This window comes from Callorhinus ursinus, unplaced genomic scaffold (assembly GCF_003265705.2).
Source record: "Callorhinus ursinus isolate GAN/ISIS: 27379988/994484 unplaced genomic scaffold, GSC_fseal_2.0 scaffold54, whole genome shotgun sequence".
NCBI classification, from domain to species: domain Eukaryota; kingdom Metazoa; phylum Chordata; class Mammalia; order Carnivora; family Otariidae; genus Callorhinus; species Callorhinus ursinus.
In genome coordinates, this window is record NW_027397116.1 from 6386910 (window position 1) to 6403114 (window position 16205).

General features: G+C 40.0%; 1 protein-coding gene across 2 annotated transcripts in view; it reads left to right on the top strand.

Annotated features, from left to right (window-relative positions):
- The first annotated feature begins 6310 nt into the window (after nucleotides 1-6310).
- Nucleotides 6311-16205, top strand: part of EPRS1 (glutamyl-prolyl-tRNA synthetase 1) — a 66970-nt gene continuing 57075 nt past the window's right edge. The window contains exons 1-6 of one of the 2 annotated variants that reach the window (XM_073884090.1): nucleotides 6336-6479; nucleotides 8797-8911; nucleotides 10280-10364; nucleotides 13142-13241; nucleotides 14086-14242; nucleotides 16042-16181. In XM_073884090.1, coding sequence (XP_073740191.1) covers nucleotides 8902-8911; nucleotides 10280-10364; nucleotides 13142-13241; nucleotides 14086-14242; nucleotides 16042-16181 — 492 coding nt within the window. In that variant the 5' untranslated portion in view covers nucleotides 6336-6479; nucleotides 8797-8901. Of the gene's footprint in view, nucleotides 6480-8796; nucleotides 8912-10279; nucleotides 10365-13141; nucleotides 13242-14085; nucleotides 14243-16041; nucleotides 16182-16205 lie in introns of both variants that reach the window. The other variant, XM_025892036.2, reaches the window with a different exon arrangement.

Sequence of the window (16205 nt, forward strand, 5' to 3'; positions counted from 1 at the left end):
GGAGAGGGAGAAGCTCTGTTCTCAATTCTGATTTTCACTGCCTTAGTTTAGGCCTTCATCTTTAATTTTCTCTCATATAGACTGTTGTAATCACATCTTTTTTTTTTCTTTTTAAAGATTTTGTTTATTTATTTGACAGAGAGACACAGCGAGAGAGGGAACCACAAGCAGGGGGAGTGGGAGAAGGAAAAGCAGGCTTCCCGTGGAGCAGGGAGCCCGATGCAGGGCTCGATCCCGGCACCCTGGGATCATGACCTGAGCCGAACGCAGACGCTTAACAACTGAGCCACCCAGGCGCCCCTGTTGTAATCATATCTTAACTGGTCTCTCTGCCACCTTTTCTGCACACCCCAATCCATCTGCCATATTGCAGTGGTCCTTGTAAAATGCAATCCTAATCATCTCTCTCAGCCTCACTTAAAAGTCTTCACTGATTTCCTATCACAGGATAAAATCTGACTCCTCAGAACTCTTGATAATTTAGTGTCTGCCTACATTCTAGCCTTGTAATCTCTCATTGCAAAATATTTTACATTCTGACAGTAATGAACTGGCGAGTTTTCTAAATACACACAGCCTCATGACTCCAGGCTTTAGCTAATGTTCTCCCTTTGTACTTTTTTTCCATCCCCTACATATGTCATCCTTTACTATATTCTCCTCCCTCCCCAACTCACCATGGATAATCATTTTCCATCCTCTGAGCTACATTTGTACTTTGTGCAAACTTTCATTTATTCATTTGCCTTTTGTTGATTTTTTCTTTTGCTGTGCAAAAAAACTTTTTATTTTGATGTAGTTCCAATAGTTTATTTTTTCTTTTATTTCCCTTGCCTCAGGAGACATATCTAGAAAAATGTGGTTACAGCTAATGTTAGTGAAATTATTGCCTGTGTTCTCTTCTAGGATTTTTATGGTTTCAGGTCTTACATTTAGATTTAATCCATTTTGAGTTTATTTTTGTATATGGTGTGAGAAAGGGGTCCAATTTCATTCTTTTACATGTAGCTGTCCAGTTTTCCCAACACCATTTATTAAAAAGACTTGTATATTCTTGCATATACAAGGATTGTATATTCTTGCCTTCTTTCTCATAGATTAATTGACCATAATTATAAGTATAGGTTTATTTCTGAGTTCTCTATCTTGGAATTGTTACAATCTTAATAGGAGTCAACAGTTTAATGTGACTGTAAAGAGTTAATGTGGTATACTTTAACAGCATTGTGATGGGCAAAATAAAAGAAACAGTGCTTCTGCTTGCACTCTGCCCTGATCACACCACACCCAGAACATTTTGTTCAGTTATGAGGATCACATTTTAAAAGGCACATTGAGTAACTGGAGCATGTTCTGAAGAGGGCAGCTGGGATCGATTAAAACTATCATTTGAAGGATTATTGAAAGGACTGGAGACATCTGGCCTAGAAAACAAAGACATGGGAGATATCATGACAGCCTTCAATGTATGAAAAGTTGTCATGTGGAGGATCCCAGAGCTGTTCCGCAGAGCCTCTGAGGATAGTGGACAGATGAACAGAAAAGCAGATTCAGGTGCATCTAATAGTAATAGGTGTTTAGAAACAGAGGGGGCTGTCTTGGGTGGTATTAAGTTCTTCGTCACTGACGTTCAAAAACAGGTTATTTGGTTGTTCATTTTTTTAAAAGACTTATTTATTGTAGAGAGGGGGGAAGGAGCAAAGGGAGAAAGGGAATCTCAAGCAGACTCCCCATCGAGCACAGAGCCTGACACAGGGCTCAATCCCATGACCCTGAGATCATGACCTGAGCCAAAATCAAGAGTCAGACGCTTACCCGACTGAGCCACCCAGGCGTCCCTTGTTTGTTGAATAAATGATTTCAGTATTCTTTGGGCATTCCCTAGTGCATCATATGGTAAAAGACACTTACTATGAAAAGAATTTTGAAAAGAGACCCAAGGATTTCTCAGCAAATAAACAGCTATCTTTTCCCTATATATCATATAAGAATCACTCCATAATATTTAGTGACTGTACATCTTTGATGTGCAGGAAACTCTGTTGGACCCTTGTGAAACTTAATAACATCAAAGAAATCTTAAAAGTCATATTGACCAAGAGGAGTATGTTTGGGAGAGGGCAGATATCAGTGTAACCTATCGTAGTATTAGCACTGCATGAACACATTGCTTACTACCTACGTGGAAGCTGTGACCAAATCTGAAAAAATTACATGAGGCATAAGCTGATGAAGTAAAAGGGCCCACAACCAGGGAGGAATGTGACTTTCACCTTGGAGTTCTTAATAGTCGTAAAATAATGCTGAGCATGATAATACAAATTTTCTCATCTTAATGGCATCATATAGCACTTGATAATTCTCTTTCCCCTACCCCCTCTAACCATTACCTCATTTAACTTTACTAAAGTGTTTCCACACATTGAGAAAAAGTTTTATTCCCTGGCCATTTATGATACTGTGACCAAGAAAAATAAAAGCCTCTTTAATTGTTTTATGTTTGAATGAAATTATGAGTCTATAATCGTAAATAAAGCTGGTATGTGATAAAAGGGCCAGAACATAGGAGCTGAAGTTGCAGCAGCATAAGGAGCTCTCTGCTGGGGCACCTGGGTGGCTCAGCGGTTAAGCGTCTGCCTTTGGCTCGGGTCATGATCCCAGGGTCCTGGGATCGAGCCCCGCATCGGGCTCCCTGTTCAGTGGGGAGCCTACTTTGCCCTCTCCCACTCCCCCTGCTTGTGTTCCCTCTTTCGCTCTCTCTGTCAAATAAATGAATTAAAAAAATCTTTTTTTTAAAAAAAAAAAGGAGGGGCGCCTGGGTGGCTCAGTCGTTAGGCGTCTGCCTTCGGCTTGGGTCATGATCCCAGGGTCCTGGGATCGAGCCCCACATCGGGCTCCCTGCTCCTCGGGAGGCCTGCTTCTCCCTCTCCCACTCACCGTGCTTGTGTTCCCTCTCTCGCTATGTCTCTCTCTGTCAAATAAATGAATAAAATCTTAAAAAAAAAAAAGCTCTCTGCTAAGTGATTTTAAAGGGATAAATTTAAAACAGAAAAAGTAACAAAAGATGATCCAAGACTACTCTGATTTCAAGTAGAACATTTTGTCTAATTTACTAGTGGAGATAAACCATCAATGGAGAATATGAGGTTAAACAGGTAACAGTTCCATTTCTCACTTTTGTGTTTGTATGTTTAAAAGACAATCTGTAAATATTATGTCTGAAAGGCTAGAGATAAGAAATGCAAGATTAGCAAAAATTAAAAGCTTAAAGACAGCAAAAGGGGTATGTGAAGGTATATTCAGGTCTGAGATTTGAGTAAGAAGTCAGTCATGAAAATCTGGGGGAAAATAATTTCAGGCAAAAGGAAAGTGGCACAAACAGATAAAAGATGTGCTAGTATTCTTTTTTTAATTTGAGTAAGTCATTGGTTTACTGATGATATGTTTTATAAAAGAGATATATAAGGGTCCCAGATATTACCTGAATTCAAAGAAATGGAGGAGTCTGGGTTAATGAGTTTGAAGAGCAGGTGTAATTTGGTTTCATTAATGTAAAACAGTTCATAAAGGATATTTCAATTTCAGAAGATGCAGTATTAAAATATTCCTTTGTTCATTCTTGAAGCTGCATGTTTTGTCCAAGGGGATTTATTTTTATTTATTTTTTTTAGAGAGAGAATGTGCATGGGGGTGGGGTGGGCAGAGGGAGAGGAAGAGAGAGAATCCTACCAAGGCTCCATGTCCAGGGTGGAGCCTGATGCGGAACCTGACGCAGAGATGGATCTTATGATCCTGAGATCATGACCTGAGCCGAAATTAAGAGTCAGATGCTTAAGCGAGTGAGCTGCCCAGGTGCCCCTGAAGGGAATTTTTTTTTAAAGGGAATTTTAGTGGGTAAAGTGTAGGTTTATGTGTGTGGAGAGAGAAATAGGCAGACATGCCATTTCGACTATTAAATTCTCTGTTATAACTGGTGTTTAGAAAGGAAAACAAATCAAATAGAACCTGTTTATTTCTAGCAATCAATTTACTGGAACAACTCTGTGAGATTTTACCGAAAGTAGTTGACTGGCTGATAGCATCTAGGGAGAAGAGGCTCTGCCAAAGAAAAAGATGCCGTTGGTTTGAATGTGATTGAAGAACAGAAGGGTGATCACAATGGAAATTTTCATAAATTGGCAATGATGGAAGTTTCCATGCCCTGTGCCCTGCTCAGTCACCTCCACAAGGGCCTTGTGTAAAATTTTAGACACCTTAGCCCCCTGGCTCCTGGTCATGCCCTGTTGACTGAACGTATCTGCTATTCCCATGGCTCCTAGCATGGCCTTGACATCAGAGCTCTTCCACTTTGAACGGCAGGAAGTACAAATCTACATCTCTCTTGCTCGTATTCTGTGAGTTGCCCAGGTTATCAAGTTTTTAGTGGCGAGTTTATCTTCAAGCTTCTGCGGACCACTTACTTCATTTGGCAGCAGCAAAATCCTGCTGAGATCTGCATGATCAATCTTGCTTAGATCAGCAAAGTCATGCTTGCCTTTTTATGGTATTCCAGGATCTTGGCTTGTACATCCTTCAGGAAGGCAAAACTGAAGACCTTGCTTTGTTTCATCATCTGCTTAGATTTGCTCATATTCTTGTTCAGCCAAAATTCTCCTTCTTCAGTATGTTCTTTATCAAATTCCTGATCCAACTGCCCTTTGAAGTAGACTTGTTCATCAGAACCAGTACAACAGAGCTGCTAGGAGAGCCATTGGAAAGTAATCCTTGATGTTCTTCATTTGTTTGCCTCTCCACCCAGGAATTAACTCTTCTTACTTGCTTCAGCGTTTACATAATCAACAGATTCCACACTGGCTAGGTTAGGTTTGTTAACATTATCCAAGTCCTGAAGAAACTGATGCATCATTTTTCCATAGAGCCTTTTGGTCTTGATGTTCAGTTCATGTGCATCAGTGGGTTTCTTTAATTCAGTAAGAAACTTTTGAAATGGCGATGCAGACATCTTGACTTTCAACCTGACCTGTTGTAGCCCTTCCTTTTGTGTCTTTGTGACTTCATTAAAGTGTGTCAAATTTCCCTCTCCTAGGATGATGTAATCTCGAGATCCTTAACTTCATTACATATGCAAAAACTCTTTCCCAATAGTCACATTTACAGGGACTGAGGGCTAGGACTTGGACATATCTTTTCTTGGGAGACACAATTTAATCTACTATTTACCCCAGTGAACCGTACCTCCTGGTATTCATGCCTTTGTGCAGTCCTCTCTTTTGTATCTGGGTGGGCCCTGTGGGACCCACTGGTCACCAATCAAACGTTGCAAAAGTGATGCTGTGTGATTTCCAAAGTTAGACCAGAAGGAACGTGGAAGTTTACATCTTCGTTTTTTGGAACCACTCTCGCGGTACCCAGACACCCTGTAAGAAGTCTTACTATCCTGTTGGAGGCTTTAAATGCAGCGGACCCAAGAAACTATGGAGAGGGAGTGGGGTCCAGCTGAACCTAGGCTTCCAGACTTCCCACCGCAAGCATGAGGTGAGTGAAGCTCTTCTGCACCTTCGACCACCCTAGCCTCCAGTTAAATAGCACCAAGTGACCCCACTTAGTGCCACGTGGGGCAACTGGTGGTGGTGGTGGAGTGATGGGGTTGAGATGGTTTTTGTAATCAATCCTTGGGCCCTTGACTCGAAGCTCGCGCGCACGCACGCACACACACCCCTCCCCCCACCCCTCCCCCCCAGAGGGTGGAGAGGAGAAATCCGAAGACCCTGTGAAAGGCACGCTTGCAGAGTCCAGGCAAACAAAACCAAAACTAATTCGGGCACCGCTTTTAGTAATGCCTTTTATAAATTAATCCTTCCTTTTTAAGCTCTGTTTTCACGTACGAAAATAACTCTTGGAAACACATTCTCCTTTTGAAAAATATGAGGAAACATTAGAAAAGCTCCCCCCATCCCCAGCGGAACCATGGCTCTCGGTGTGGTGTGCATGCTTCCACGACTTTTCTGTGTTTACAAACACAGTGCTATCAACACACTGCTCCACTTGCGGGTTCTGTTTCGTGGTTCACGTGCACGCCTCTCCCACGGTAGAAACGGTCTCATAGCTTGCCCTCCTCACTTTACGATGTGTCGTAAAATCCTGTTCACTTTAGCGTCTATCCCGGCGGCGTAAATCGCCACGTAGGCCCTCCTGTCCCCAGATGCAGAGGGGCGGGGTCAAAGGCCTCGGGCCCCGCGGCGGGGCCGAGACGGCGCACAGCGATGACGCACCGCGTTGTGCGCGGAGACGGCGGCAGCCACGACGCAGGGGAGGGGCGAAGGCTGCGGCAGCGTCAGGCGCACGCACACGTTGCAGCTTCTTGTTTCGGCGGGTTCGGAGAGGTTCTGACGGCCAGGCAGGCGCACTGACGGGTAGCCGCAGACCGGCGGAGATGGCGACGCTCTGTCTGACCGTGAATGCAGGAGACCCTCCGCTGGGTAAGGGGACGAGGCCGCCGACCTGCGTGGGTTGCATCAGCCGGGGAGGGTGCGGGGCAGGGAAGGTCGCCGCGCCCGGCGTTGCGCAGTGGCGGTCACGGTCTGGGAGATTGGGCCTGCCCTCTCCTCGAAACTGTACTCGGAGTAAGCTCTGCGCCCCCTCACCTTCCGTCCCCTGGCATGTGGATCTGCTCCTGAAGACCGTTTTCTCGGGCGTGAAGGGAGACGTGGTGTGAGCCCAGGCAGAGCGACACGTCGCTCAGCTTCGGACCTTTTCTCTTAAGAGGGATGACTCTCAGCCAACTCCCCTCCCTTTTGTGAAATGGCTTTCCATAGAGACCTAGAGCTGCTCGTAGAAATACCGTTTTGAAAGTTAAAATCCCATCGTCTTCGCGTCCTCTATTTTAGCATACCCCCCTTTACTTACATCTCTCTTCCTCCCTCTTTTCAGAAAAGATCTTCAATCCACTTGACTACCTTATGTTTCGTTGGGTTCAAGGGGAACAAGGCAGACAATTGTAGTAGCTGAGGTTGCCTTACAACGAGGTTGCATTTATTTTTAATTAATGGTGTCAGGGTAATTGCTGGAACACTCAAGTACGCTGCGGACTGATAGGGTTGCTTTACTACACACCCTTATGGATGTGGTCAACGCCAGAGTAAACGTTGGATCTGTCACATTCCTAGTAAATATTAGGTTCTATTTGGATTTGCTTTTTCTGTGTGGCTGAGATTACTGTAGATAGATAGTTTAGGATTTCTGCTTTTTTATTTGGGAAATTACGCAAAGGAATTTGAGTAGTTTGTTAATCTATTGGTTAAGTGTATGCATAGTATAGACTCGCAAGTACTTTTTTTTTTAAGATTTTATTTTTAAGTAATCTACACCAAACGTGGGGCTCTAACTCTATCGCAAGATCAGCAGTCACCCGCTCTATGGACTAAGCCCCCACAAGTTTTTTAATGTGGGAGAAGTGCAGACTTTTAGATGCAATTGACAAAATTACTCAATACATTGTCAACTTCGGTGGTGTTCTGAGTCTTCTGGAATAAAACCCACAATTTAATAGCCATTTTAAATATTTTTAAAATGCTAATGTTTTAGTATATTGGTTCCAGTAATTATGGGCTAACCTCACACAAATCAGTAAACTCTAAAAAAAAAAAAATGGGTTTGCTCTTTGGGCTGGGAAGTACTAGACAGTGTGGTCTCATGGTTAAGAGCAAAAACATTTGGTTCCTGGAGACCTGGGTCCGATCCTGGCTGCCACTTACTAGTTGTGGAACCTTGGCGGGTTCTGTGTTTGGCTTCTCCCACAGTCCTCTGATTAAGAAAGGAAGACTAGTATTTTCTACATAGGGTTGGTTGCCAGAATTAAACTGTAGGTAAAATTCTGACACATTTTAGATATTCCATAGCTGTAGTTTATACCAATGTTACTTAGCAAATCCCCCTGTTTCCTTAGTGATCACATTCTGATTATTCTGAAAGAGGATCTTAGAGAAATTTATTGTCATTTTGAACTGTAGACCAATTATAGAGTATATGTTTGCCTCTCCTCTCCTTTTTTGTTTTTTAATTCTTCCCACTATTTGATGAAAGTACATCTTCAAATCAAAATTGGATGAAACATTTAGAAAAATAGATTGCATTGCTGGAATTTCCCTGTTGTACATGCATTCAGCATGTGAAGTGTTTTTTTTAACGTTAAAATAATTTCAAACTTAAAAAGGTACAAGAATAGAACCAATTACTTTTTCCCCCCTGTACCACTGAAGAGCATACTGCAGATAATGATGCTTCAAACATCAGGAATATGCCAACATACAGCTCTCTCAAGCAAGGAAACTTTTTACATGACCTGGTAGGACCATCAAAATCAGGAAGTACACATTGATACCATTCTTCTGTTTAATGCAGAGACCCTATTCATATTCCAACACTAATTGTTCCAACAACACTCAGTAGTACAGGGATCAAAATCCAGAATCATGCTTTGCACCTAGTTGTCATGTCTCTCCAGTTTCTTTCAATCTGGAATGTTTTTTCAGTCTTTCCTTGGCTTTCATAGCTTTGACCTCTCTGAAGACTAAAGACCAATTACTTGAAGAATGTCCCAATGATGTTTCCTTGTGGCTGTATTCAGCTACACATCTTTGGCAAGAGTAGCATAGAAGTGATTCGTTGCTCTTCATTGCAGCCCATAAATTGGTGCATGAATTTGATTTTTCCCATTACCGATGATCTAACCTTGATTACTTAAGATGGTGTCAGCCAGCTTTGTGGACTGCAAAGTTTTCTCTCTGCATTTGACAGACATTTTGTGAGGAGATGGTTTAGGACCATGTAAACATTGCACTCAAACCTTCGCTTATGGGTTTCAGCACCCATTGATGCTTCCTGCCCAACTCGATTAAGAAGATGCCAAAAGGTGACCTTCCAATTCTGCTGTTCCTTCTACATGTATTAGTTGACATTTTTCTGTCAGAAGGTCTTTTTCTTTCCCATTAAAAAAAATTCATAACAAAATGTCTCAGGTTATAATCTGTATTATTTACTTTTACTCTTTTAATTTAAAATTTTTATTTTTTAAAATTAGTTTTATTGAGCTATAATGTGCATTTACTAAACTTCACCAATTTAAAATTGACAGATATGTACAGTAACCACTGCAATAATGATAGAGAATATTTCTCTCATTTGGGAAAGTTCCCTTATGTCCATTTGCAGTCAGTTTCCTTTCCCCATCTCTGGTCCCTGATAGCCACTGATCTGCTTCCTGTCAGTATTCTGTTTTTTCTAGAATTTCATATACATTGAATCATATCATATATATTCTTTTGTATCTAGGATAATGCTTTGGGATTCATCTAACTTGTTGCCTATAACAGAACTTCAGAGCTTCATGCTTTTTATTTGCCATGTAGGATTTCCTTGTATGGACACACTAAAATTTGTATCATTTACATTAGTAGTTACATTGCTACTGTTTGCCAGTGGGAGCCCCTCCAAGTTGGCCTCTGTGTCCTTTTGGCTTATCTGTTTGATTACTTCTTGCTTTCTAGCACAGAATTTTTCAGGTCTGTCTTGTACCTTCCCTGCCACAGCCCTGTTTCCAGTGGAGCTTGATATTTAGAAATCAATATCTGGGTGCTGGTGGTTCATGTTAGCCAAATTTAAAGGACAAAAGATTAATGAATCAATTTAGGATATTTAATAGGTGTTGAGAGGCAGATTGCACCATGTTTTAGAGTTTAACTTCTGGACCGCCATAGGCCTGCATTTAATTCCGGAGTGTCACATATTTAGTCAAGGACTTTGGGTTCGTTATTTAATCTTTCCAAGCATCAATTTCCTCTTCTGTAAAATGGAGATAAAGATGTCTATGTCTTAAGATCACTACAAAGATTAAAAATTATGACTGTAAAGCATTTTAGCATAGTGCCTACCACATAGTAATCACTCAGATGCTATTAACACTAGTTTTTACATAAGGCACTGTTCTCATTTCTTGTCTCCTGAGGGAAGAAAAGATTTCGATGCCCTTAGCTGGAAACTGAACATATTCAAAAGCAGTTGGAGTATGCCAGTGAATAGTTTCTGATATATTATTTTCCCAAGACCAGAAGATGATCCTTTCTCTTTATAGACTACTGGGAAAGAAGTTTACTCCTTGGTTTGTTGAGTCATTCTTACTGCTTTATGATTGGTTTGTTGAGTCATTCTTACTGCTTTATGATTTGGGTTTTAAATACTACATTGTTAATAAAGAAAAATCTTTTCATCTCATTCCACTTAGGAGCTTTGCTGGCCGTAGAACATGTGAAAAACAATGTCAGCATTTCTGTTGAAGAAGGGAAAGAGAATATTCTTTTCGTGTCTGAGTAAGTTTTCAGTACTGAACAGCATTTTTTTAATATTCAGAATTCAATGTTCTATGCTTGTTTTATTTGCTAGTTGGTAGATTAACTCTAGAAAGAAGTATGCTTTTCTTCCTCATTCTTAAAAGAAGTATATCCAGAGGCTTACATTTGTCAGCAAGCTATCTGATCCCACTTATAATCTAAAAGAAACTAGAAATATACAGAAAGATTTTTTTCTTTTTACTTCTCTGTTTTTGCAGGTTTCTACAACGAGCATATATTGTATGTGTTTGATTAAAGTGAATCATTTGCATCCCAGGATATATGGAAGATTAAACTTTTTTTTTTTCTGGAACCCATTGTGAAGAATAAAAAGAACTGGAAAGGGAGATATTATTATCCTTAATTTTAGTTTAATGAAACTGAGGAATAGATAGAACCTGGTTTCAGATTCTTTTAAGAATACTTCACCACATAATAAAATCTGGACCAAATTGAAAGAAGTTTTCAAGGGTATTTTCAAGCAGGATACAGATTTGAAATGTGTTTAAAAGGTCTATAATAAACTGACAGAAGGACTTATATTGGGAAAGGGGCAAAATACATAAAAACACATACTCAACACACACTCTTCTCCCCATCTCCTCCTTCCTCCCAGTGTAGTTGTATCATAATTTTGGTTAGGTCGCCATTCAGTGTTTACACTGTAATGACCCAGTAAGTTTTATTCACTCCTGAGCCACATATTGTGATTATTATTTGTGTACAACTTTTACTTTTCCATGGAATAATTGTTTGCTTTATTCTCTTCTGAAGCCTCTCTGATTCAGGGGTCTGTAGGAATATTTTCTTTTGATTCAGGATTCTGAAATTTCACAGTAATATGGTCTCGTTTGGGTCAATTTTTTTTTTTTTTATTGAGAGAGAGAATGGTAGAGAGCATGAGAGGGAAGAAGGTCAGAGGGAGAAGCAGACTCCCCGCTGAGCAGGGAGCCCGATGCGGGACTCGATCCTGGGACTCCAGGATCATGACCTGAGCCGAAGGCAGTTGCTTAACCAACTGAGCCACCCAGGCGCCCTCAATTTTTTTTTTTTTTAAAGATTTTATTTTTAAGTAATATATACATCCAATGTGGGGTTCGAACTTACAACCCCGAGATCAAGAGTCACATGTTCTACTGACTGAGCCAGCTTGGTGCCCCGTGTGGGTCTATTTTTAATCTGTTCCACTGGGTACTTAGTCTCCTTTCAATGTGGAAACTTGGAAATCCTTCTGTTTTGGAAATTAAAAACATTTTTTTTTCTTTGATGATTTTCTCCTCCATTTTCTGTTCTTCGTATGGATGTTAGGATTAAGTATCACCTTCATTTTTCATCAATTTTTTCTTTTTTCTTTACTTTCTGGAGAGTTCTTCAACTTTATCATCCTATTTTTCTACTGAGTTTCCTATTTCTGCTATATTTTTATTATCTAAGAGCTCGATTTTTTATTTTTTGAGTACTCCTTTTATAGTATCCTTGTTTTATGATTGCAGTATATGGTTTCATTGCTTAAAGGAAATTTATTTATTTACTTTTTAAATTTTCTTCTCCCTAATATGCCTAAGTTGCATTTTTCTGTGTGTTTATTTTGGTTATTGCTTCAAGTTAAAAGCTTTCTTCAAATATTTGGTAACTCCTGATGATCTTCTCAGATTTTAACTGGAATTTAAAGCTGTTATAAGTTCTGAACTCAAGGGTAGACTTGTTAGCTCTGAGCATACTTTGTGATGGTCTGATCGGTTTACTTAGCGGGAACTTCTGATGTTAGTATCCTTAGTTATTTCTTCTTAGGCTGATCAGATTATTTAGTGAAGACTTTCAGTCTCCTGTTTGGAAGATAAAGAGTTGATGCCAGAATATTTTGGAAGCTGAGGGTGGGAAGAAGGCTACGGATCTCAGCATCTAGTATGTATGTAGTCATTCTCCCAGTTACCTGCATAACCCAGTTCACAGCTGTGCCAGATTTCCCCCAGTTGAGAGACCTTTGTTTTACTCTTTAGAGAATAAGGCTTCAGTTTTTGCCAAGATTGAGTAAGAGGAGTGGTTCAGCTGAGCAGAATAGGGTTTGATGGTGTCTGTTTCCCACTGATTTGTAAATAGACTTTATACCACATCTCCTTATTTTAGCCCCAGTTCGCTCTCACTTCCATTGATTCATTCGTCTTTTGTGGATTCTAAAATTTAGGTTGGGTTGGTTTTCAGCTTTGTCCACTACCCACTTAAAATTCAGTTTCTTCAGACTTGTTGAATTCATCTGCTATCTAGCTTCTTAAACTGTATTGTGACTATTTCTTGTCCTTAGTCTCTTTTTCCTTACGGGTGTGTGTGTCTTTTAAAAAAATTTTTACAGAATAATTTTGATGGGGTTTGAGCTGTCCTCTTTACTTGGAAATAGATACAGCTAGCCTCTTCATGACTGTATATCCTTGACTTCTCTGCCTTGATTTATTTTAAATCGCTGTTGGTCTTGATATCCCAGTTATATTTTATATTTCCACCACTGAATAGACAATAGTTAGAAGGACAAAGCATGATAGCTAGTTCACTCTAAACTGAATTGTTGGATTTGGCTGAACATTCAGAACAAATTGGAGTTTGATAGAAACAGTAAAGAATACATTAGGCAGCTTTTTTTTAAACTGTAGTTGAAAATACATGGTAGATACAAGGTTTAATATTTTTATACTTCTTTGTAAGCCTCATGCTACTGATTTGCTAGAGCTGTGGTAATATTTTATCTCATGCTTGTATTCTAGAAACGTGGTATTCACAGACATAAATTCCATACTTCGTTACTTGGCTCGAGTTGCAGCAACAGCTGGGCTCTATGGTTCTAACCTGCTGGAACATACTGAGGTAAGGAATGAAAATTTCCTTGGGTTTGTTTTGATTTATGTTCTGTTCTTTTGAGAACTTCATTTTATTGTTGGCTTATGTACTGTTATTCTATGTAAGGATATTCATGGAGTTTAGTGGTAGACCTAGTTAAGGAATTCTCATCCTGTTTTTATTTTGGAGGGGGGAGAAAAACACCTCATGTCTCCTAGTTTGAACTTTTAATCCCATACCAGCTGTCCTGTTGGGTCAGTGAGTGCTGTCTTCTTCCTAGATTCCCAGGAAGGAATCAGATGAGGCAGCAGGCCTAGAAAAGTTAAGAGATTTTCCCAGGGTAACACACATAGTTTGGATCCCCTTCTCCTTTCTAGGTGTACACTTTAATTAATTACAGCAGCAGTAGATTAACTTCCAGTACTGCTGTTTAGATACTTTCTGTTTGTTTGTATTCAGCTCCAGTTCTCCTTAAGTTTTATAAAATTCAGTATACAAAGAATAGTTTCCTAGGTATTTACTTTTAAATTTTACAGGTGGATGAATCTGTTTGGCTAGGTATCACCTATTGGTTTTGGCTAAGTATCGCCTAGTGGGTTATTCCTTCCTGCTGCCAGTTCTCAAGTCTTTGTTCTTTTTTTTTTCTCTGAAGTGCTTCTCTGCACTCCTGGGGGTGGGGGGGGGGAGCACAGAAATATAACAATGAAATTTGTTTATTTAAATGCCAATTTAGATCTCAGGCAACCAGAATTAAATCCATATAATGGCAAATTCTGTAATTTGAGATAAGATTAGGCATGGTTCTGAGGTCATTTGTTTGTTTAAATCTAAGCCCTCAGGTGCATTTCTTTTCGATCTTTTATGTCCACAGATTGATCACTGGTTGGAGTTTAGTGCTACAAAATTGTCTTCATGTAATTTGTTTACTTCTGCAATCAACGAGCTCAATCATTGCCTATCTCTGAGAACATACTTAGTTGGAAATTCCTTGAGCTTAGCAGATTTATGTGTTTGGGCCACCCTAAAAGGTATCATTTATTCTTCCTGAAGAATGCTGTATTTTTATTACTTGATATTTTGCTGGATAAGTGTGCATTTTTCTACATACATATGTATTGTGCATGCGCACGTGCGTGCGTGTGTGTGTGTGTGTGTGTGTGTGTGTGTGTGTGTAGAAAGAGAGTCACTTAGGACTTTCTTGCAAAGGAATGACTTTGGCTATTTTATTCCTGTCCAGGCACAGGAATTCCCAATCCTTTGCTGTCCTGAGAGGTCTTTTCTCTCTCTCTAACCCAACTCCCTTCTGCTTATGAAGCAGACCTTGGTCCTGCTGAAGAAGCCCTCATCCCATTTATGTCAGCACTTCTCTTGTCTCAGTCATTCCTTTACTCCAGGCATTGTTGTCTTTGATCACTTAGTAGGGCTTTGTGTGTGTTTGAGGGGGTGATCTGGAGTTGTTCCTCCCGGAGGATGTTCCTCCTGGAGTTGTTCCTCCCGGAGAATCCGTGACGGATTCTCTATTCTGACTACTTGGCAACAGGGTAAGATTATAGGATTGATGAGAGGTATAAAGAAGACTTGAATTTTGTTGGCTTATTTTCTTTAAAAAAAACCCCAAAAAACCAGAAGCAAATATGCCAGAAAGTTTTATCATTCTTTAAATCTGCATCATGTGGGGTTTTTTATGTTGTACTATTTTTGTGGCTAAAACTTTTCTCCAAATTCAGTTAAATTGTTATAATAATAACCAACATAAAATGAAGGCCTTTTCTAATTAGATGTTTTCATGTATGGGTTTGACATTTTCATCTTTTTTGATTTTTGATTTAATATTCATGAAAGGAAGATAGTATCTTAAGGATGTAACTTTGTGATATTAAAGAATTAAATTTTCCTTCACTACCTACTTTTTTTTTTAAGGTTTTTTTTATTTATTTGAGAGAGAGAATGGCAGAGAGAGAGAGAGAGCATGAGAGCGGGGAGAGTCAGAGGGAGAAGCAGACTCCCCGCTCAGCAGGGAGCCCGATGCGGGATTCGATCCCGGGACTCCAGGATCATGACCTGAGCCGAAGGCAGCCGCTTAACCACCTGAGCCACCCAGGCGCCCCTTCACTGCCTGCTTTTGATACTACATTTGAAGAAATGAGCTACTTCTTGATCTTGATAGGAAACTATTTTGTTTTCTAGTTGATCTACTTAAAGCCTTTCCTTAATTATGAAATATGACATTGACCTTATAGTGGGTGTGTGATGGTGGTGAGGGCAGGATTTAGTATTCACTTCAGTGAGTTGAACTGCAAAAATACATTTTTTTTTAAAGAATCTTTTTTTTTTAAGATTTTATTTATTTGAGAGAGAGAGAGTGAGAGAGAGCATGAGAGGGAGAGGGTCAGAGGGAGAAGCAGACTCCCCGCTGAGCAGGGAGCCCGACGTGGGACTCGATCCTGGGACTCCAGGATCATGACCTGAGCCGAAGGCAGTTGCTTAACCAACTGAGCCATCCAGGCGCCCTGCAAAAATATTTTTAATTAACTACTGTGAATTCTGTGAGGTATATTAAAATACTAGAAAACATTTCGGTGTATACCTAGATTGCAAATTTTTCATTATAGAAGCACTTTTTTTTTTTTAAGTAGGTTCCATGCCCAATGTGGGGCTTGAACTCAAGATTCTGGGATTAAGAGTTGTGTGCTTTGTGGACTGAGCCAGCCAGGCACCCCTTTAGAAGCACAACGTTAAGCCATCTCATTTACTTAAGTTAACCACTAGAACTTTGCTTTTAAAATTGTGGATTATTGAATGGTTTTAAAATTATTTTTGCTAATAGGCAGTGCTGCATGGCAAGAACAGTTGAAACAGAACAAAGCTCCAGTGCACGTAAAACGCTGGTTTGGCTTTCTCGAAGCCCAGCAGGCTTTCCAGTCTGTAGGTACCAAGTGGAATGTTTCAACAACCAAAGCTAAAGTGGTAAGCTTTTTTTAATGCTGATGT